Consider the following 24,714-nt stretch of genomic DNA (forward strand, 5'->3'; position numbering starts at 1 on the left):
GGGGTTCGATTCCCGCCTCCGCCTTGTGTGTGCAGAGTTTGCATGTTCTCCCCGTGCCTCGGGGGTTTCCTCCGGGTACTCCGGTTTCCTCCTCCGGTCCAAAGACATGCATGGTAGGTTGATTGGCATCTCTGGAAAATTGTCCGTAGTGTGTGATTGCGTGAGTTAATGAGAGTGTGTATGAGCCCTGCAATGGGTTGGCACTCTGTCCAGGGTGTATCCTGCCTTGATGCCCGATGATGCCCCCGTGACAGGCTCCGTGACCCGAGATGAGCGGTAGAAAATGAGTGAGAGTGAGTGAGTGAGCCTTGGGTGCCTATGACTTTCACCTGTTCACTGGTTATCCTTCCTTGGACACTAATCATTGCATTGTCAGATGCTCTGCCCTAGTCATCTAGCTATCACAATTTGGGCCTTGTCAAATTGGTCAAGTTGCTCAGTTCCATATGTTTGCCCATTTTTTCTGCTTCCAACGCATCAGCTTTGAGACCATTTGCTGCCTAATATATTCCACACATTTACAGGTGCCATTGTAACAAGATGTTATTCATTTAATACTTTAATTTACTCCATATGTTTCTTACCACTGCAAAATGTGTACAAATTAATCTACTTTGTTCTAGAATTTATGGCCATTCTGAAGTCTGCCATAGAGTTTTTAAATTTGTTTGAATGAATAAACAAATTCTATGCACAGGGGACCAGGAAAGGACCAGTTGTGTCATAAGCTCTGTGTTGCCACATCTTATCCAGTTGGTCTAAAAAGTCTGAATACTGCAAATTATTCTTGGTCTCCATAGATTACATTATAAAATGTGATGTGCTGCTTTGAAAGACATACTTGCATAACATATCTAGGTATTATTAACAAAATGATTAATCACAAAAAGATAAAGAAAGATTAAGAAAGAATAGCAGTCAACATTTACTCTCAACACAACTCAATTTTTATTGAGAAAATTATTTTATTATTATCATAATTTTCTTCTAATCTTTGACACCTGCAGTAGAGAATTGCACTATTTTTTGATCCGCTAAATTAAGCAAAAGCTTGGAATGCTTTGATTTATGAATTAGAATTTCAGGAACCCAGTACCTTATGTATTCTAATGTAGTGAAAACATGGCTGTGCAAAATACTACTAAACCTTTACAATTTCTGTAAATTATCAATTTACATCACCTGATTAACAAAAGATCCCATTATACCACTAAAATGAACAAATTTAATATTAAACATAATTAACTGTCAAGAAGACCCAACCACCTTTAATTATATAAAGTCTAGAAAAACATTAACAATAAACATGTAATAACTATACTATATTATTTTTACTCAAGCTCTTAAAATGTGCTTCGGCAAACCCCCATAAAGTATTTAAATGGAACACATGTTCCACTAAATTACAGCTTGAAAGACAATAAATGTAATGCAAAACATTCCCGACACCAAGACTGCTCCCTTTACTGCAGACAACGTGACCTTGGCCATGTCCCAACCAACACACTGCCCTTCACCCCATGGTGCCGACCAACAAGATCTATCTGCCCACTCCCACGGGATAGCATCATTACCATGTGGTCCAGCTTGGAGCGAATGATTGAAAAATGGTAATGCCGTTCTTTGGTCAGTTTGCATACACTATCTCTCAGGTTGCTGCCTGTAGGAAGTATACTGCGGTTGATGTATGGGCAGTACTGCACCTCTACTTGAGATGAACATTCCCTGGGTGTGGTAGTTGTTGATGCAGATGATGAATGGCTAGGGCTGCTTGTCTTTTTACTGCAGGCAGAGTTTAGGGCTATGGTGCAAGAATCCTGAGGAGTAGTGATTGCTTTTATTTGCATTGTGTCATCTAAATTCAGGTAGCTAGTCTGTGTGGACATGTGACGAAACTGGGCAGGTGTATGTGTCGTAGTTCCCACAATTACAGTGTTAGCAGATACAGCAAAGTTTTCAACATTCACAGGATTGTCTTCAGCAGCAGTAGGATCATGTCCAAAATCTTTCTCAATCCACTTCCCTTCAAGATTTAATGTACCAGGTAGTGGAATGCACTCAATCTCACTTTCTTTTCCAGAGTGTTTGATGTGAGCTCTGTTGGGTGTGCTGGTCAGCCTCATTGGTTTACAGACTGCTGCTGTGGAACCGGAGGCTCCTTTGGGCTTGAGTAGTTGGTAATCATAGATGCTGCTGTTTTGAATACTAGAGGTAACTCTTGTGTCAAGTGGGAGAGATTGAGCATAGAGGATGCGGAACTCTTCATCAAAGTTCTCTGTGATTTGGCCAGATAGCTCAATCAGATTGCTACTGTTAAGTTTACCGTCAGTCCAGTTGAACCTAAGGATGAAGAAATAAATCAACATTATCTTAATCTTTCCTGAATAGAAAATTTAAGCACTATAAGCACCAAAGCATTCAATAATGGTTCAAATACTGACAATGCCACAATTATGCAAAGCTGGGAGTCCAACAGAGAATAAATGTCTTAGTTCTCTGAATTGGTTGGACTGCATGACCCTCTCTTCTATATTCTGTATACGAAAGAGTTAGCAAGGTCCTCCAAATGAGCTTAGCTTCTGAAGTTTAGGAAAAGTTTTCACATCATATGTGGAGTGTGCTATGTTGTAAAGATGCATAATTTACACATTGCAAAAAGAGATTTTGTGGGAAAAATACATCATTGTCAATACAGTCACAAATAAAGAACTTTTGAGGAGATTAACCAGTACATTGTCTTAAAGCCTTATGTATATTTCTATCCAAATAGCCTTATCAAAGGGACAGATTACCAGTTTGCGTAATTGGTTTAGATTAGGTTACGATTACATCTTTTTTCCCAAAATCAATGCAATGATTTAATTAGCTGCCACAGTTGGATCATCAGCCAGGCACTAAACTCTCTTTAATGTAGCGTTATTGTAACATGTCTGATCTTGCATTACAAGCTGGGACATGTCCATCATCATACCATTATCATACCAGACTCTTATCATGATAGTCATGTGTTAAAGTACAACTGAAGGTCTCAATACATAAAATATAACTCTCAAATTTTTACTACTAAAAAAGTTATTCACTCCAATGAGATTATTTATTGGGGCTTTCCTCCTGAATTTATCTTGACAGTATATAGACTTGTATTATCAAATATTTTTCTTTTTTATTCTAATAAATATTCCAGACAAAAATTCCCTTGACCTTAGTGTTTAATGCTGGAAATGCCAAAAATAACCTGTGTGAAGTTGGCCCCCACATGATCAGAAAATTAAGAAAACCATGTCAGTTTGTCTGTGCATGAGAAATAAACATTTGTGATCACAACTTGTCTCACTCATTTGTACACACAAAAACATTTGTGCTTGATCACTTTTTTTTTAAGTACATCCCTCACTCAGCCCCACCCCATACTGTTCAAATTGGTTTAGTTCCTTTGTACATTGTTTTTTCACACACAGACACAGACACAAACATACATGCACAGTTCTTTATATTAGACTACAGCGGATTTTTCATGATTAATAGGAAACAAATACCCAAAGTTGATTACAAGAATCTTTAGCTGTACTTAAAAAAAATCATTTCATGTCTGTCTCTTTTTATTTTGGTCAAGTATGAATTGTAATGATTAAAATGAGATCCTAACAAGGACAGTATTTCATTATTGGACCTGCATGCCTTAATGAGGGATAGTAAGCATTAAATAAGAACTATACATGCTAATATTTTATGAATTTCTGATATTTATAAAACAGCACAAGTAAACAGCAAAAGTAAAGAGTTATATTTATATTTAATATAATTAAATAATAATAATTATTATTATTAATAATATTTATATTATATTTATAACTATGGAAATTAGCATGTGTATTGGTTTCCTGGTTCATGTTGCCATGTCATGACCAATAAATATATAGTCTAAACCTTACCTGTAGGAGCCTGTGGCTACTCTGTTTCCATCAATCAACATAAACCGCTCATGAACCTTCCCAGTAATTCGAGCACCAGATCGCATGTAGTAAGTTGAACCTGTTAGTGTCCGCACTCTCATTAGCTGCAAAACAAAGAATTTGTAGTGAACTTCAAAAATCAATATCACTTAATTAAATTTAGCTTTGAAGATGAAGAGACGCACTAACCAGCAGACTGTTTTGCATTGGTGGTTAGAGGAATACTCATACCACATTCTTTGAAAATTAACTTTAACGTCTTTTTAAAATAGTTGGGCAAGAGACAGCCATACTCAGATATCCAGAAAGGGTGGGAGAAGCATTAAAATGGCAATAAACATACCTGTAGGTCACCAAGTTGCAAGTTAAGGTTTTTGCACATTTGTATGAATGCTGGGAGAGATGCCTGGTCTAGTAGGATGTACACAGGGACACGCCTTTGCGTGCATGCCTCCTGCAGGTCATGGAAAATGTCCAGGTCTGTTAGTGAATCGGTTACTATGGCAATCACCTGCAAAATAAATAAATAAATAAATAAAAAATTAAAAATATATTGTCCTGTATATTTTTGTCATGTCTGCACCAAAAAAAATAGGTACAATTACCAGGTACACAGTTAACTACAGTGATCATAATTAAAACATTTTAATTATTATTAGACAATTATAATTATGACAATGCCTACTCAAAATGTTTAAAAGATTTCTTGGAGTTTATGTGTTTATGTGAATGCTGTTTAAATATCTTTATGTAAAGGATTACAAAGCATAGATTTTTTTATTAAAAAAGAGAAAGTTGAATAAATTATAGATTGCAAATTATTTATAGAAATAATTTAAGAATAAAGTTTGAGACATAGACTGTTTAGAAATGATAAACCTGAAAACAATTTTATTTAATAAAACTTTATTTAATGTGACAATGATCTTTTCCTCACAGTCTAATTAACCACCTTGAACACCACACAAACCCCTAGGGATTCAGTAATTGTAGGTTGAGAGACCCTATATTAAATAAAGTAATTAACATCCATTTATGCTATAGCAGGAGCTTCACTTGGTTATTGTTTCAACAAGAACAATCACCAAAGTACACGCACCATCCACTTTAATATATACACCTGTACACCTGCTCATTTAGGCAGTTATACATTCTCAATAGGATTGAGGTCTGGGCTCTGTGCGGGCCACTCCAGGACCTTTGTTTTGGTATCCTTCAGGAACTGTTGGACCAATTTCGATGTATGCTTTGGGTCATTGTCTTGTTGGAAGACCCAGCGACGACCTAAGGCTAGACTACGAGCAGATTTCTGCATATTATCCCTCAAAATGTCAACATAATTTTCTTTTTTCATGATGCCATGCACCCGAACAAGGCTCCCTGTGCCTGAAGCTGCAAAACAGCCCCACAGCATGATGCTCCCACCACCATGTTTAACTGTGGGAACTGTGTTCTTAGGGTTGAAGGCCTCACCCTTTCTTCGCCAAACATAAGCAACATCCATGTGCCCAAACAGTTCCAGTTTAGTCTCATCAGACCAAAGCACAGACTCCCAAAACTCATCTTTACCTTTCAAATGTTCACGGGCAAACCTCAGTCTAGCTGTGATGTGCCGCTGTTTGAGTAAAGGGGTTCTTCTGGGACGATGGCCCTGAAGCCCACCACGATGAAAAGCCCTCACAACTGTGTTCCTTGAAACATCAACTCCAGAAGAGGCCAGGTCAGCAACAATCATCTTGGCAGATGTCTGGGGCATCTTGCTGATATCTCTGACTATTTTCCTCTCCAGGGTTCTTGAAATCTTGCGCTTACGACCACGCCCAGGTTTGTTTCTTACAGAATTTGTCTCCTTGTACTTGGCAATGATGCAACGTACGGCGGTTCTAGACACTGTGAAAAGCTTGGAAATGGCAGTATAGCCTTCCCCCTTATCATGAGCCTCCACTATCTTCTTTCTGAGCTCAAGACTGATTTCCTTTGTCTTTGGCATGGTGAGTAAAAGTAGTCTCTCCCAATAATGTGTTCAAGTGCCCTGTTCCTTGGAGTCCTTTAATGCTGATTGAATGCCCAGGTGTTGTTAGGAAGCCAATTGACTGCACAGGTGTGGTTTGAAAGCTGATTGATTAATTAGGTGTGTTTTGAAAGCTGATTGATTAATTGGGTGTGTGTTGAAAGCAAATATTCACAAGGGGCTAATATTTTTGACCACCCCATTTTCACTATATTTGATTATAAAGCAAGCCTAAAAATGTATTTTATATTCCAAAATGTACCAAAAGCTACTAAATAGCACTGGCGAATGTTTGATTATATCAAGTTTTATCAATGCTGCAAACATTGGAAAGATCTTTAGGAAAATGTTCCAAAATTCCTGGGGGGCTAATAATTTTGGCCTCAACTGTACATGGATTAGACACAGAGCTAGACACAGGTCATGGCTGTTCACATTAAACATTAAACAAAAGTGTGATCACTGTGACTTTAACGGTACAATCGTAACTGTGCAATTGTTTAATTGTTGTATGAAAATAGCAATATGACAAGCATCGGACAAAAGCCAATACTACAATTTGTAATCTGTTGAAAAAGACAGAATCCAATGGTGTACTAACAACCAGACATCAAACAGGTCAAGGAAAACAATAGCAGACTAATCTTTATTAATAGTCAAGTGCAAATGTGTAAAAGAAGTCTACAGAAACATTCTATCAGTTTACAAAGAAATGCATCCAATATAATTGGAGGAACTTCATGTAGCAAAACAAACCACAATGCCAACACAATAAGCTGCTTCATCGGGGAAAATGCGTATTTGAAGGTATTTGCCTGGCCAATCACCAAGTCACCAATGTCCAAGTCAATCAGCAGACGTTTCTATAATATATTGTAGTTAACAAGCTAATTCATTGCAATTTAGCCATTGGTATTAATATAACACGTTACCAAAATAACCTTGTGTCATGTTGGCTACACAAACACCACCACCACCACCACCATCACCGCAACCTCCCATCGCACAATTTTCAATGCCCAGATATCACTTACTGTTTATTTGTGGAACTATTTATTTATTTATTTTTATTTAAACAAGCATACCCCTGTAGTGGGTAGCTGGAACAGAGAATAAAATTTCGTCTGCAGGGAATCAGGGAACGCTCAGTACATTTACATCATTTAGCAAACACCCTTATGCAGAGTGTCTCACAGGGGCCCCAGCAGTGGCAGCTTGGTGGACCTGGGATTCGAACTCATGACCTTCTGGTTAACATAACCATTAGTCTACCACGTCCCAGTAAATAATGCTCAGTATTAAATAGCAAATATATATGACAGTTTAAGGATTTAATAGAAAGTTTTACCTCTTTTGCATTTTTTATCATCCTTCTTACTGCTTCTTTGCAGCTGTAAATGCTTTCTCCATAACTTGGCTGAAAGTAGGCTACAGCGCGCGTGACTCCACGGAACGACCCTGTAGTGAAAGCGGGCCAACCGAGTTCTAAAACCGGGGGCTCCAGGTCGGAAACCTCGGGGAAATACGTGGCAGACGAACAATCCAATGTGCTGTGTTGCTCTAAATGAGAATCGTCCCCAACCAGGGAAACGCATCTCGGTACAACCGCGGCACGGGAGATTCGTCTGATCTCGTCATCGGTTAAAAAGTTCGCAATTCTCTCCTTGTTCAGAAAATCTGTAAAGGAGTCGATTCCTTCGGATACCAGCGTTTCCAGGGCAAGTCGGTGCCTTTCATTATATAAATCTTTTAGGTTTGAATCGTGCCGCACCTCCGACCTTCTCCAGTCCGGTAAATCATCCAGACACTGTGACATAGCCATACTTATTTTCAATTATTGAATAATAATAATAATAAAAAAAAAAGTTAAAAAAAAAAAAAAACGTCTGTTTTAGTCATTTAGTCAAGCCTTCTGTTTTCTGCTAATCATTTCTGCCCGTGCACGTTAAATATTTGATACCCTTCGATTGTGCTTGACGTTCATTGGCCACAAGTTTGAATTTGTAAGTATACAGGAAGGGGGAGTTTGTGACGTCAACAGGTATCCTGGTCATAAAAACTGTACGCGAATCACAGAACCGCACGTGCGTTTTAAAAAACAACAGAAAAGAACGTAAAACAATTTAAAACATTAAAACAGATATTTTACTCTCTCTCTCTTTCTGCTTTTATTTATTTATTTATTTATTTTCCTATTCATTCATGCTTCAATTAACTTTGCTGTTTTTTCACCCCCCCTTAGTTTGCTTGCCATTCCAAAATCAGGAATGTTCAATAAATATAGTCCAGTATTATATAGTAGTAAATAAATATAGGTATAGAATTCGAATTCAAGAGTATTTTAATAAACTGGACAAGTTCGTCTTTATAACATGATTAGCACCATAGCATGGCATCATAATTGCAGTAGTGTTCAGCTGATGAGGTTAGTTATATCAAACTTCTGAAGTGAGGGGCAGCAAGATCAGAGGAAAGACACATTCAAGCACAGACCAGGACATGGCCAGGTGTATGCTGATAGTATTTGAAGCATAGATATAACCCCTGCAATGTTAACAAGATGACGCATAATTTTGCTTCCAGAATGGCAACAAAAGCTTGAGTCAAAAGAGTCTTCAGTCAGAGTCTGAATATTCAAGGCTGCTATTGCATTAGTGTTATTGCTGATACAAGATGTACTTGTTTGAGTTGTAAAGTTATTTTTTTTTTTTTTTTGCATAATGTCAAAGTCTTGGATGGTGAGTTTGGATCAATGGCTCTCCTAAGATGTGCCTGCGAACACAGCATACACTCAGTCTCTGGGTGCACATCTCTAGTAATGGAAGCAAGCAATCCCATTAACTTCATGAACACTGTGAGGTTATTGCTTGAAAAAGGATGTGTGAGTTTTGTTTGGTGATCTATGTTGTACTTACAGTGGTGTGAAAAAGTATTTGCCCCCAGCTGATGTTTTTTGTGTAATGTTTAGGATCATCAAACAAATTTAAATATTAGTCAAAGATAACACAAGTAAACACAACATGCAGTTTTTAAATGAAGGATTTTATTATTAAGGGAAAACAAAATCCATACACCCATGTATCATCAATCCATGGCCCTGTGTGAAAAAGTGTTCTATCATAACACTGTGGTTAATCACACATGAGTTCTATTTCTCTAGCCACACCCAGCCCTGATTACTGCCACACCTGTATGCAAACAAGAAATCACTTAAATAAGACCTGACTGACAAAGTAAAGTAGATCCTCCAAAGATCCTTAAAAGCTACACATCATGCCGAGATCCAAAGAAATTTAGGAACAAATGAGAAAGAAAGTAGTTGAGATCTAACAGTCTGGAAAAGGTTATAAAGCCATTTCTAAAGCTCTGGGACTCCAGTGAAGCATAGTGAGAGCCATTATCCACAAATAGCGATAACATTAGACAGTGGTGAACCAGGAGTGGCCAGCCGACCAAAATTACCCGAAGAGTGCAGCGACAACTCCAAGATGTCACAAAAGGTCTCAGATTTGCCAGAAAACAATTTTTTTGCCAGAAAACTTTTGTCTGTAGACTGATGAGACAAAAGTTGAACTTTCTGGAAGGTGTGTGTCCCATTATGTCTGGTGTAAAAGTAACACCGCATTTCAGAAAAAGAACATCATACCAACAGTAAAATATGGTGGTGGTAGTGTGATGGTCTGGGGCTGTTTGGCTGCTTCAGGATCTGGAAGACTTGCTGTGATAAATGGAACCATGAGTTCTGCTGTCTACCAAAAAAACCTGAAGGACAATGTGTGGCCATCTGTTCTTGACCTCAAGCTGAAGCAAACTTGGATAAATAGATAAAAAAATGAAGACTTTTGAGTGGCCTAGTCAAAGTCCTGACCTGAATCCTATTGAGATGCTGTGGCATGACCTTTAAAAGACGGTTCGTGTTTGAAAACCCTCCAATGTGGCTGAATTACAACAATTCTGCAAAGATGAGTGGACCAAAATTCCTCCACAGTGATGTAACAGACTCTGCAAGTTAACTGCAAACGCTTGATTGCAGTTCTAGCTGCTAAGGGTGGCCCAACCAGTTATTAGGTTTAGGGGCAAACACTTTTTTCACACAGGGCCAGGTTTGGATTTTGTTTTTATTTAATAATAAAAACCTTCATTTTAAAACTGCATGTTGCATTTACTTGTTATCTTTGACTAATAATTAAATTAGTTTGATGATCTGAAACATTAAAGTGTGACACATGCAGAAAAATCAGGAAGGGGGAAACTGTATATACTTAATAATACAGCATAAGTGGGAACTTTTACTGAAATCACAAATAAACTAAAAAATCTCAGGCAAGAAGTGAGTGAAAGCCAGTCCAGAGATGTCAATACATGGGATTGGTTTGAATTAACCAGAAAAATAGGGACCATTAACTAAATTGTGAATAATGGTTGGTGTAGTTTTTGGCTGTTCTTTGTTCTGTTCTGTTCTACTTACATTTAGTAGGTGGACAAGGTTGCTGCTAAACAGATGCAAAGAATACTGAACTGTTGTTGATGTAAAGAGTACAAAAAAGCACCGATAGGACATTTGGCTTGATATAATTCATATTCCTCAAAAAAACAGAAGATTCCAATTCCTTAAGTGAGAATGAAGAAACATTAGTACATCATTAACTGCACATACAGTTACAAGTGAACACTACTACCACTACTACTAATACTACTACTAATAATAATCATCATAATCATCATTGCTCGAAACCTGAAGGAATATTTAACTGTGGGTATACCACTGTTCTACTAGCATGTTTACAAAATAACCAAGTTACGTTGTTGTGGAACATAATTAAAATTAGAGAACAGTAACAATTGTAGAACAAAAGATGATTACAACAAAATAAATTGACTCCTTTGTGGCCGCAGGATGGCACTAGTTTCTCACACTGCTCTGGTGTGTGTCTTGATCCACTCTTCTTCCACTCGTCTTTTCCTCAGTTTGGTAATTGTAGTAGGTTTCTTAGCAACAACTTTACTGCCACATATTTTCCAGAGCTTTTCAGTTGGGTTTATATCAGTAATCCTGGCTGCTAATTTCATTATTTCAATGTTCTGAGTTTCAATTGAATTGCTGAGAGGAATTGCTTTTTTCAATGAAATCTTTTTTGTAGTGTGACGGGGCATTGTACAGTATGAAAAGTGTGGGCTGACTGGGCGATGCTTGCAGAGAAGAAACTGCATGTTGACAAAGGAGGTTGTGATAAACACTTGCATTCACCCATGTAGCTATATAAGAGGCCCAACTCCTCCTACAGAAAACATCCCCAAAACCATGATAATTTCAGCCTGTTGTGTGGACAGAGGAAATCAAATCTTACGAGAGATCCAAAGCTCAATTTAATTTATTGGGTTAGATGGGAAACATGTTCAGCATCAAACTTGGGAAAGGCTAAACCCAAAGTGTGTAAAAAAGTCAGTGAATGGTGGTGATGGAAGTCTTGTGGTTTAAGGACCTCTCCACTTCACAAAATCCCTTAAAGATTTTTGTTGTATAATCTTCATTTGTACTATAATAGTTACTGTTCTCAAATTTCAATTTCAGTGTTAACCAGTTTTCCAAGGGTTTTTGTTGAAGCGCTTTGGTTATTTTGTAAAACGTGCTAGTAGAACAATAATATATGCACAGCTAATATTCCTTCAAATTTTGATCAGTTGAGATTAACAATACATCAGAAACAATCAAGCGTTGATAAACGATTCCCTAATTCTGAACTTGAACTAAATACCAATTTTCCCTAATTCTGAACTTGAACTAAATACCAACCCAGGCATTAACTGTGCCATCAATGGTGCAATTGTGTCTGTTAAGTCAATTCTGTCTACATCCCAGCACATCTCTCATGGACCAAAATTAAATATTCCTCTTCTGCATGGTCTTCTCTGCCAGTTCATATTGCTTGGTTTCCGGGAGACATTGACAATAGATGAAGGGGACTGTTGTAAGCTTGCAGAAATTGCTGATCCATTTGCATATAATCTATAAATATATACATATACATATACACACAGTATATATATATATACTGGAGCCTTGCCACTTCTGCAGAGTTGAGAATCTACCAAACGAGGCATTATTCTGGAATTAACTGAGGTCATAGTTCACTTTATAGGTCACTTTATCATAATTAATCCAGAGAAATAATAGTTGTAATATAAATGATCGAGCAATAAAAATATAATAAATACTAAGTAGTAAAACTGCTAGTGGTGCCATCTAGAGGCTAAGTGCTGGACACATCTCAACTATTTAAATAAACTGAGCCGGCAAGATAATCCCTTCAAAAACAACTTGAAACTCATCAAAGTAAAAGAGTGACCCATGAATGTCTTGAACTGTCATGTTGTAGTACTTTACTATTGAGGTTTAAACTAAAAAGAGGAGGCCATTTGTTTACCATTCTTAACATCAACCTAAGTCCACTTTGTCCATAAAGAATCCACATATATGAATGAAATTATTATGAAACTAATAAAACCAGATTTACCAAATGAGAATTGAGTAACTATAATAATTGTATTTTGTTTAGCCAAGTGTGAAATATAATAATTTATGGAAAGCATAGATGTATATAGAATTAACCCACTTCCTAATGTTGACATGACTGTACGAGACATTGGATTCAAGGGGATTTGCCAATATCCCTTAGTGAAACAAAGAGGCAAATAACCTAATCTAACCACCTAACCAACCAAGCAGCTCATGTCATTTTCACAACTAGCTTGTTTGGTTCAGTTTAATTAGACACAGCAATCTTGGGCTCATTTTGTGCAAAAAACTTTGGAGTAGTTCAATACATACTGTAGTGTACAAAGTGTGCAAGATGCTGGATTGAGGCTGGATTGTCTGCTCACTCATATTTTTGAAAGCATTCTTATAAGCACCTTGAGAAAGACTAGCCATTCCTGGAGCTCAGTCATGTAAAAGAAAATTAAAATCTTCACTGCTTGAAAATGAGGATCAGGCTTATATGGCTGAGCACAGAGACAGCTAGAAGCATTGAACAGCAGGGCTGAGGAAAACAACCTGGTTCCACATCAGTTATGGTCAGAGTATATATAGCAAACTATACTTTACCTTCTATATGATGTGCACAGCAGTGCTACAACCTGAGACCCGAATAAATAAATAAAAAAAAACGTTGAGAATTATGCCGTTTGCAGAGGCACGTTGAAAATGTTTGCTATCAAATTTTTTTATTAGATGGTTCATTACATGGTGTTCTTCACATTGCTTTAGAAGACAATGCCAGTGTCCTCGAAGACCTGGTGTTATGAACAGGGAAATGCCTGTGGAGAACTGCAGGAACTCTTGTACTAATTGATTAATAGGGGTTTGAGCAATAGGGTTTATGTACAAGATTACAAAAATGTTTAAGTATCTGATCAAATTAATCAACCGGGCCATTCTTTTGCACATTATAAACGCCTGCCTGAATCTATTTATTCAGCAATACTTTGTATGGTTCAAGATTACAGTTAATTTGATGACAATCATTTAAAACTAATACAAAGTATTTTCCTTGTGCACTCCATTCCAGGGTTCCTACAGGTTTCTTCAAGTTAAATTCAAGTCTTTTTAAGACCATTTATATAAAAAATTAATACCTATTTCACGTCCTTACCAGCAAAGAAAAACTAAATCCTTGAACTTGTGTTCATTTATTTTTCAAATGTGGAATGGGTAAAAGATAAGCCAAGCAGTGTGAAAAATAAAAACATTTCAGTAGGCCACAAGAAAGTTTGCCAAACAATGTTAAGTTGTTTTTTTAACATGAGCTAGCTACTTATTCCATGCTGGGAATATGGGGAACTGAGAGACCCCTGAACAATAAACATCAAAAATCAGAACTCAACAATAAATTAAATTAAATTAAGAAACACAGTCAACTCCTTAGCTCTTCACTCAGGGCAGCAATGTCTTTATCAAGGACAGCCAGTTCCGTCAACTTCTCCTTATGGCCTCTCCGCAAGAGGTTGGATCTGGAGATCAGGTCAGTGTTGGTGTGGAAAACCCAAAAGCTGTGCGCAGATCCACTCTAGTTGCGGCCATAGCTGGAGGTTCTGCAGCGCTAGCAGCAAACTGGCTAACATTAGCCAGTGAAACACGCAGGCGATGGAAGAAGTTTGTTTTTGTCCATTGAGAGCGTTTATGTGCTTAGACGACTTGGCATGAGACTCTAATGCCTTCATTCCCATTGTACCTAGCTGAATCCTTTTTTTTGCATATGGTGCAAAGCGCCTCAAAAGCATTGTTGTCCACTGGTTTTAACCAATGACAAAGAGTTTTTATCTAGCCACGCTTCATTAAATTTACATTTCCCCATAACCTCAGAATGAAATTGGTAGCTAGCTAACGTAAAAACAAACTTTAAAAATATAACTGCGTGTGTCAGTCAACCTTTCCTGTGGAATGCTGAGATTTTCATTGATTTCTCGCGCTTCTCCTTTGCTTGTTGTGTTGTGTTGTAGTCTATGGCTGTGGTGTCGCAGCGCGTGATCTTCCTTTACTGAAGGCATCGCGTGTTCGCAGTATTTTGTACGGTGACCCGGGGCTGCGTTGCGTTCTCAATTATTGGTTCCGCCACTCTTTTATACTACGTCATTGAATCAAAATAATCGTGGTTGACAAATGAAACTTTTGAGGAAAATTACAATATGGAAAAGTTACATACAGCACAATTTTTAAGACCCAGACATCAAAATTCAAGACTTTTTAAGGTATTATTTCCAAATTAATAAATTCAATGCTTTTAAGACTTTTTAAGACCCCGCAGGAACCCTGCATTCTAATCGTCGAACAAGAGCCATACCAATTAGTTTTATGGTGACCTCATTTAATGCAGCCTGACTTAACATCTAGGTCACTGTGGCTGCAGAGGCTGTTTTCAGATATGACCCCCAAAGTTCTGCTGTTTTGTGAAGAAGTTTTTGGTCTTCCTATATCCAATGATTTAGGAAATAAATGCATTTTTGCTATAACGATCAATTTGTATAAAATCTCTTTTTGTTTCTTTCAGTAGCCCACAGTTTCGTTGGCCTGTACCGGCCAAATGTTTTGGTTTGGCCAAGCTAAATTGTTTGTCAGCAAATTCTCTATTTGTATTATTTCAAATAATACTGGACTAGGACTACTTTGAAAAAGAAAGATTTTCTGTGGTGCAAAAAAAAAACCTTTAAAGTGTCCATTCATCCACCAAATATCAGTGTGTGACTATTTATCAGAGGAACAACCAAGAGACCAAAGGTAACTGAAGGAGCTAGAGAAATTCAAAGATTTACGAAGAAAGTCACAAAGCAAAAAAAACTGACCATACATGAAGCAATGTGACATTCTGTTAGAAGTTTGCAAAAAGACTTTCTGCATCATTACTAGTCACAAATATTTTCCATCCAATCGAAAAGCTTGAGAGCATGTTGAAAATATAATTAAATTAACACTCATAAAGCCAAGTTACCTTTATTCAGATCTGGAAAAAAAACATGGCTCTGATCTTCAAATGCTAGCAATAGAAAAACATTTTCACACAACTAAAAATTACCAATGTTTACAATATTATCAAAACTTAAATATATGCCATGATTTAGTAATCCAATAAATTTTTAAAGCCACTGGATCTACTGAAATATCAATAAGTCAGTGAAAATTGAGGTCATAAGTAATAAAATTAAATCCACTGACCTTTGTTTAGGACAATAAATTCATATCCAAGCACTATACAGTAAATTACAATGTTAATTTTATTTTTTAATCAGAGAGAAACAGACTTTCTACACTTTGTAACAATTCAACTGTGTGAGTAAATATACAAGGCAGTAAAAATCATAGGAGGACATGTGTGATGAAATGATCCAATATGTTATTTTTTCCCTGCTTGTTCATAACAGGAATGGTGAAAGTAAAATGTGTCCTTTCAGTAAGCTTGTACCTTCATCAAAAAAAAAAAAAAAGATACAAAAAAGAAATTGTCACAATGTAAGTTTCAGGGCTAATACAAGACAGAAGGAAGTTTGCCTTGAGAGTTGGGAGACTTTGCCCAAAACTTGGATCAAGTGCCCAGCAAACCCATTTCTTTCCCCTTCTCTTCAAATCGTCCAGCTGGCCTATAAAGGCTCTCATTCGGGGAGATGCCTCCTGACCATGCTGCTTCTTCAGTTCTGGTACCAGACACACATCTATCTAGACTTTTTGACCCTTCCTTGGTAAAATCTGTACTTGCCACCCTGCCACCTCTCTTACATAGGAACCTCTCCTGCAGCACTGTCCCTTTTGTGCAATTTTGAACCATTGAAGGAAATGTAGGTGTTGTTTTCAATGTCCTATTTTCCATCGACAGCTCCTCTTGTTCTGATTCTCTGTGAAAGTCATTGGCAATGGTTTCTGAAGACTCAGGAGTTGGCTTGAAGGCACAGTTGCTTTCTTTACATTTTCCATGGTTTAGAGCCTCTTTCACATGTGTGTGTGTGCTCTTGTCAGTAGACAAATCAAAAAAAGCATTCAGTCTCTTTTTTGCAGTTCTTGAATTTTCACTTTTCTTCTTATTATCAACTGTGAACAACCACTCACAATCAAAGTTCATTTCATGCTTGAGTTGGTTCACTGCTTGCATGTTAAAGCCTAGTAAGACTAATGGTTTTCGAATCCCAAAGTCTCGCTCACATGACTGCCTTTGGTTGGCAAAGTGACTTAAGACGTCAGACTTCCACAGCCATAGGCTGGCAGCGAGTTTTTCTATCTCTCGCTGGGATGGATATGGCTGCTGGTTGAAATATGTGGTCAGGAAAGCCTTACGTGCATCATAAGACTCATCTGCATGATCTCTGGGATCCAAGATGAGAATGGGATCTGCAGGTTTTTCCACAAATATTGTGGGATGGTATCTATTTTGAGCAACCATTTTTTTCTTCTTAGAGTCAAATGGATATGAGGCAACCATTTCTCGTTTAAGAGCTGAAATGCACTTGTCTTGAACCTTTGGAGCTTGTCCAACCCCTCGGCAGTGTATTAGATGAAGCTTAATTGTGGAAGCAGTCATGTTTCTTGTGTACACACCCAAACAATGGATACACTTGTAAGTGTGCTTTTTCTCAACCGGATGGAGAGTTTGTAGCACCTGGTGCCGGTCTTGAAGATGCTGTGCAAGTGCATCAGAAACGGGACCCTTTAAAATGGCAAAGCAGAGAGGACACAGCGTCTTGCCAATTTCTTGGTTCTTCCTCATCAATGATTCACTGGATCTTTTTGGCCCCTTTTCTACAATTATTGTAGACCCAGATCCAGTATTGTTTGGTGAATGCACAGTTGTGGATAGTGACTTGGGTGCTTCCTTCACATTATAGGTAGTCACTATAAGCTGCACATTCTTTGGACTGCCTTGTTGAAGTGTCAGATCAAATGTCAGCGGAGAGTCAATAGTAAGATCCGCTGGTTCATTTGGATGCATCTGCCTCTTGTGCATTACTATCTTGTCAACCTCATAAAATGTGGAATCACACTGTGGGCATGTCAGGCCATGTATTAACATGTGATTTAGCAGAGAGTCACTTGGCAGGTAGCGATTACAATACAGACACTTGCTTGTGAAAGTGTGGATCTTCATAATGTACTTAGCTATAGCTTGCACCCTATCAAGCTGATGCGCCTTTTCAACATGAAGAGCAAATGTACTCTCAGGAAAGAGTTCATTGCAAATTGTGCAGATCTTCCACTTCTGTGTTTGTGAGGTGTTCAGTGCATTAGCGGAACCCTTCTTGGCCTGTAATGAGGTCAAAGTGGCAGTGGCAGTAGCAGGATGCAGTGAAGAGAGGGGTAGGGACTTCACTGAGGGGGACACATTACCATGTGATGTTAACATTAAGCTACCTTGGTGTTTTCCTGTATATGACTGGGAAGCTGTGCTGGACAACAGAGCTTTGTCAGGTAGAGTAATGCACAGTGGTTGGCCAGGACTTGTGACACCCTGCTTAAAATGGTTGCCAACAGGCACTCTCATTACTTTGGGCATGTTAAAGCAATTAACAGGCTGCACCATGTGTGAAGGTATTCTAGGTGTGACTGGAGCACCCCTCTGAATTATGCTGCCCTGAGAACGAGCCACCATAACATTGGTGTGACCAATCATGGCAGTTACTTGATAGCCAATATGTTCATGGAACTCAATAACATGTTGAACCAGTGCCTCGTAGGAACGACAGACAAAGAGGCAACTTTTACAGTGAATCCCATAACTACTGATTGTGGCTTCCTCACTGCTTTCTTGCTTCTCTGGATTTCTGACTACATAAGGTGTAGTCACATGCTGGAAGTGTTCCCTATAAATGTGCCTGCGCACTACATTGTATAATCTGTCCCGGTAATTGCATTTCTTGCAGTAGTACACTGCCAGCTCCTTTCTGTCAGTCAGCATAGGCTTGTCTATCCGTGGACTGTCCTTACCACCTACCATGGTTCCAAGTGGACTGGCAATACCCTGTCGTACAACATTATAAGGCATGTGGAACAGCCTAACATGAGTCTCCAGAGTTCGTTTGTTCCCACTGTACATACAATAGGAGCAGTTGAGAAGGATGCGGTTCTCAAAATCATCTCTGTGCACATTACGAAAGTGATTCTTGTAGGCTGAGAAGTATTTGGAAGCAAAGGGACAATCGGAGCAACAAAATTGCTTCGTTCTGTAGTCCTAAAACACATAAATAGGGAAATCTATGTGTGAGCAAGGGGAAAAAGCTATTTAACAATAAGTAAATAGTTTGGAACAAAATTAGTAAATGCATGAAAATTATCTAAAGTTAAAATGTCTTACTTGTGACTTTGTCCAGGATGGATCCCACATGCACACATCAAGGTAAAAATGTTTCATATAGAACTCATCAGGACCAAATGCTTTGTAATCCTAAAGAAGACCAAAATTAAAAACATAAACTGAAATTGTCAGAACACTACAGAATAATGTTCATAATACTCTTAAATCAATGACACCTCAGAGTTTTGCAACAATTGCATTTATATCTTCTTCTACTGTTTTTAAAATGTTACTTTAAAATATATGTTGTTTGAACAATATATTACATTTAGAAGCTGTGATTTTTCTTTTGCTCATTGGTGCGTGTACTGAAAAACCATGTGTGGACATTGAAGAAACCAGAAAAGCAGATATAGCAGATACTGCACAAGCCATATAGCATGTTATAATAGGTTATATTGCTTGTAAAGGTTAAATATTATATAAAATTGATGCTCATCTCGGAGATTTATACACCTTTCAGTAACATTTCATTCAGCCATGTTCAGAAGTCATATCCTGACAAAAAGAACAATTAAAGGATTTCTTTTGGAAAAAAGAACCTTTATATTCACTACAAGTTGTGTATTTTTAAACAGTTGGTTAATAACGTGACAGTATGGTAACAAGTCACACCAAAGACGATGTACGATCGGTCACAACCTCATTGGGGTTTGGTCACTCTAATATTAAACCCTCATGACTCACACATACACGCACTAAAACAAAAAAAACCTAGTCTAAACTAGACTGGTCCATCCATTTTTCTTTTGTTTTACACCCACCTATCCTAGCCAACTTTGGTTAGTTTCAAAATTCATCCCCCTGCTTAATTAGCCTGGCAGAATTAAGTGCTCCTCAGAAACTTGTATGAGAGCCTTCAGATGGTCCACATATCACTCATTCACCAGCTGTAATTGGCTTCCCAAAACACCAACAAAAGCCCATCCAACAAAAGAGATTCCTTATCCAATGTAAGTACAGTAACTCCAGATTATTGCCGAACTGGTGCACTTAAAGGCAAAGTTTAACGCCCTTTTAAAGAACTACAACAAGGTTAAATGCATACATTGGTGGAGAAATAATGTACATTGCTAGAGGAATGCACTAATATTCAATTCATTCATTCTCTGTTCAAGACTCTCCTTTGTTGACCTTTGTGTGTGTTTTACACGTTAGATTAGTTACTGTGTATAGTCTCTTTTTTTGTATTAAGCTGCTGATCTTATTACTGTGTCCTTAACATAATTAATTAATATATATTTAGAATGTGGGCAGTTCAATTTTCACCAAAATTCCCATACATATGTTTGTGGAGAATGCAGACAGATTAACGTAAATTGCCAATTCTCTTACAACCTGTCCTTATCCAATCAACTATTCATGTCACAACAGCAGAACGCATAAAATCACACAGATAGAGAGAGAGACCTTGCATCAAATATCAGAATGGGGAAAATGTGTGCTCTCTACGACTAACATTGGAATGGTTGTTGGTGCCTGACATTCTGGTTTAAGTATTACATAAACTGATCTGGTAATTTCACACACTAATGTCTCTAGAGTTTACACCAAATGGTGCAAGAATTAAACACTGAGGGGGTGACAGTTCTGCTCACATAAAATATATTTTCTTTTCAATGTTCACAAAATACATAGCCATGGTTATATTACAGTATAGTCTGCTAAATATGAATAATGAAAACAATATTCTAAAAATATTTCCTGTGTATTATATTTCCTTGAAGTATTTTATTGTATATGGCCAAAGCCTTGCTGACACTTAATCACAACACAGTCTCTTCTTGGAAAACACTTCAAGGAAGGATTTCTAGTTGTGCCCATTCAGAAAAACAGAACTGGCAGACAGTTAATCAGTTCATCTTTAAGTGCAGCATACTAATACTTATCTTGATATTTCACAGTTGCAGAACACCATTTAAACTGTATTAGTTTCCTCAAACACCTAGATTTAAAACACTGCACATCAAGCCATTATCAATATAAGTCACATCAAATTCACAATCAAAATATAAGTGCAATTAAATGGTGTGTTCAACTTGCATATTTCATAAAACTTAATACTACAGCATACAAAGACATTAAGGAAGACATTATGTGCTTCCTACGCCATACATAATTTATATGTATGATGGTCAGGTGGTATTATTGTGTAGCTTGATGGAAACTGCACACAGTTTTATTTTATTTTATAAAAGGCTATTTATATTAATAACAGATACAATATGGCACTACACCTTGTTGTTTGGGCCATAAAAATACAAAGAATATAGTTTAAAAATACTGACAGTATATACTTCTACATATGTAAATAATAAAGTGCAATTTAGGAATCCTTGCTTTTATTTCATTGTATTTTTATAAACATAGGTTATTTAACAACATTTATTTTTATTGTAAGAGCTAAAATGTCCTATAATTGAGATGTGAGGGTTTGATTTTTCATGGTCTACAAACACTTTCGTCTAGTTACAGATACCAAAACTATTTGTTCTACCTGCTAAAAAAGTGTGGGATGCTTTCTACAGCTGAAGGAGTTAAAATATCGGATCTTAAAACATCTTGTGATCTTATACAGTAGAATAAGTTTGGGGGGAAAAAAAAAAACCACAACATACTACAAACATACAACTGGGATTCTCTGCTAGAAGGATGGATAGATAGATGGACAGATAGAGTTTGGCATCTACCAGAAGTGCAAAGAGTAGCAATTGTGCAAATAGACAAGTGCAGATAAATATGTAAATATATGTACAGAATGTAATATTTTATTTATTTATTTATATATATATACATATATATATATATATATATATATATATATATATATATATATATATATATATATATATATATATATATGTATGTATATACACACACATATATATATACATATACATACACACACACACATATATATATATATACATATACATATATATATATATATATATATATATATATATATATATATATATATATATATATATATATATATATATATATACACACACACATATATACATATATATATATATATATATATATATATATATATATATATATATACACACACACACATATATACACACACACATATATATATATATATATATGTGTGTATATATACATATACATATGTTTACATATATATATGTAAACATATGTATATATACACATATATACATATATATATATACACATATATATGTGTATATACACATATATATATATATACACATATATGTGTGTATATATATATATATATATATATATATTTATACTATATATATATATATATATATACACATATACACACATATATATATATATATATATATATATATATATATATATATATATATATAAAATATATGTGCACAGTGAATAAATATAAAGGCTTTAGCAGTGCAGAGATGTGGACATTGTTGAAACAGGTCTTGGTTGCTAATTATACTTTTGTTTTAGAGAGAAAGTTATCATATAAACCAAATGAAACATTTTTTGCATTACTAACCTCTATATGTTCTTTGCAGTAGTCCAGACCAATATCACTCAACAGCCTCTTGACCCTTTTCCTAGCTTTTCTCAGTCGTGTAAGGTTGTTTACTGGAAGCTGAAACATTTCTCCTTTATAAAGAGCAAAAAAAAAATTTATCATTTAATCCTGTAACAATACTGCAAACCAGTACATGGTCAGGATCACATCACTTATCAGACACAGAGAAGTAAACATGGTATATACACAGTAGCTAGTCGAAAGAATGTATATAACACACACACAAAAAATAAAAATAGCTAAACAATAAACGCCAGCTATTCAGTAGTGGGCCTCCGATCAACTGGCTAACAAAAATATCACCTCTAACCAGCTTGTTTAAAACATGCCGTGGTACGAAAAGGTTACCAAATAGTTACTAGTTATTAGAAAGCTAAGAAATGTTAAAGCAAACATTGCAGCAGCTGAATGTATAATGTACTGCTAGTCATTTGTTAGCTAGCTAGCTAGCAAGCTAACACATTTGTGGAAGCATTAACAAGAACATTACCTTGTTTTGTTTTTTTGCAGGTGTTTCCTGCAACTTTTCGTTTACTCTTGAATGAATTAGTCCTGGAGATTATAAAACAAGCAAACCAACAAACAAACGCTGTAATTGTCGTTGGGTTCGGTTTTTGCTACCGGCGGATCTTTTTAACTTTATCTTAGGGGATCTATAGGTTTCCATAATCGGCTAAATCTGCGTTTGTCTTTAGAAGATCATTGATCTTTCTGCTGAATTTAACACCAGCTAGACGTTACAGAAACAATACTATCACTATAAATAGCAGATCGAACATTTTTTTTTTCTTTAGGTCTAGACCGTTTCATACAACTAGCCAAGCCTGTTCAAGATGGCGAACTGATTCACCGGAAGTGACATTTTGTGTAAGTTAAACCATAATGCTGCCTCCACGGAAGCTCGTGCGGATGAATTCGGTGCTGGTGAATTAACCCACGTGGTGTGTGTTTCGGTCCGGGAATAATGGAGGTCGGAAGAAAACGCATTGAACATCATTCGTTTTTATAAACAGCAGATAAAACACCGAAGTCCCAAACGAACAGACTTGGAGATAAATTTTAAACTGGAATAAAATAAAATAAAATAAATAGGCCCTTATTATAAACCTATACAGGTTTCACAAAAGAATTCTGACATAATACATTAGATTTTAAATATGAATATATTACTTTTTGTAATTAACAACCCAAACCACTCTAATTCAATAAATGAGTAATGAAACATTTGTAAACAATTTTTAATTTTCCAGGTTTGCAGTATATAAGCTTTGTTTACTGTCTAAATCCATTAATTATCCTATGGATAATTATGAAAAGCATAATTTAAAGATTGAATAAAAAAAAAAAGAATTTTTACTAAACACAAATAAAATATCAAATATACCTATTTATCTGTCTATCTACTATGCAATGACAATAAAGTTCTATCTATCTATCTATCTATCTATCTATCTATCTGTCTGTCTGTCTGTCTGTCTGTCTGTCTGTCTGTGTGTTTGTGTGTGTGTGTAGATATATACAATAATGTGAGAAAATTAGGACACCCCATTAAATATTCTATTCTGTATTAAGAAATATCTCCATGTCACTTTCTAATATTGTTCTAATTTGTACTTGTAGATAAAAAACACTTTGTCTTCACTTATTAAACAAAAGAAAATCAACAAAGGATCTCAGGTAGGATTTAGATAGGGACAATTCCATAATTCCCCACTTTTTAAATTTCAGCCAGTCCTTGGTGGATTTAATGGTATGTTTTAGATCATTGTCATGTTTCAAGGTTCAGTTCCACTTCAGCTTCAGCTTTTTTTGACATATGGTCTCAGATGTTCCTCAAGCACCTTCTGATACAATGTAGAATTCATAGTGGATTCTATGATCATGAACTGGTCTATCCTGCTGCAGCGAAGCATCCCCAAACCATAACACTTCCACCTCCATGTTTCAAAGTTGGTATGCGAATCTTTTACTAAAATGCTGTGTTTGGTTTATGCAAACCATGCCCTCTGTTATGGTGTCCAAATAATAACATTTAGACTCATCTGTCCAAAGCACATTATTCAAGTCTTGGTCTTGCCCTCATGCTTTTCTTAGACGTGTCCCCCTTGTGCACCTCCCATGATAAAAGTTGTCACTCTCTTTCTGATTGTAAATTCATGCATTTTGATGTCAACTGTAGCAAGAGATTGCTGTAGGTCCTGTGATGATATTTTAGTGGTTTTGGAGATTTCTTGCAGTTCTCCACTTTTAATTGATTTTCCAGACAGAGGAATGGCTGATTACAAATTCTTTTGAGATCTTTTTATATCACTTACCAGACTCACCAGACCAATTTCTTTCTGAAGGCCTCAGAGAGCTCTT

General features: G+C 36.5%; 2 protein-coding genes across 2 annotated transcripts; both read right to left on the reverse strand.

Moving 5' to 3' along the window:
• Positions 1–924: 924 nt before the first annotated feature.
• Positions 925–7,898, reverse strand: fam83d (family with sequence similarity 83 member D). Its single transcript, XM_060858546.1, has 4 exons — positions 7,313–7,898; positions 4,297–4,464; positions 3,933–4,057; positions 925–2,340 (listed from the first exon to the last, which is right to left on the reverse strand). Exons 1-4 carry the CDS (start codon positions 7,784–7,786, stop codon positions 1,464–1,466), a joined length of 1,644 nt encoding a protein of 547 aa, XP_060714529.1. The 5' UTR covers positions 7,787–7,898; the 3' UTR covers positions 925–1,463.
• A 7,811-nt stretch (positions 7,899–15,709) lies between these two features.
• adnpa (activity-dependent neuroprotector homeobox a) lies at positions 15,710–23,210 on the reverse strand. The gene is made up of 4 exons (XM_060857915.1): positions 22,844–23,210; positions 22,312–22,424; positions 18,795–18,884; positions 15,710–18,671 (listed from the first exon to the last, which is right to left on the reverse strand). Exons 2-4 carry the CDS (start codon positions 22,417–22,419, stop codon positions 16,041–16,043), a joined length of 2,829 nt encoding a protein of 942 aa, XP_060713898.1. The 5' UTR covers positions 22,420–22,424; positions 22,844–23,210; the 3' UTR covers positions 15,710–16,040.
• Between the last annotated feature and the right edge of the window lie 1,504 nt (positions 23,211–24,714).

Source organism: Tachysurus vachellii, chromosome 22 (assembly GCF_030014155.1).
Source record: "Tachysurus vachellii isolate PV-2020 chromosome 22, HZAU_Pvac_v1, whole genome shotgun sequence".
Lineage (NCBI taxonomy): Eukaryota > Metazoa > Chordata > Actinopteri > Siluriformes > Bagridae > Tachysurus > Tachysurus vachellii.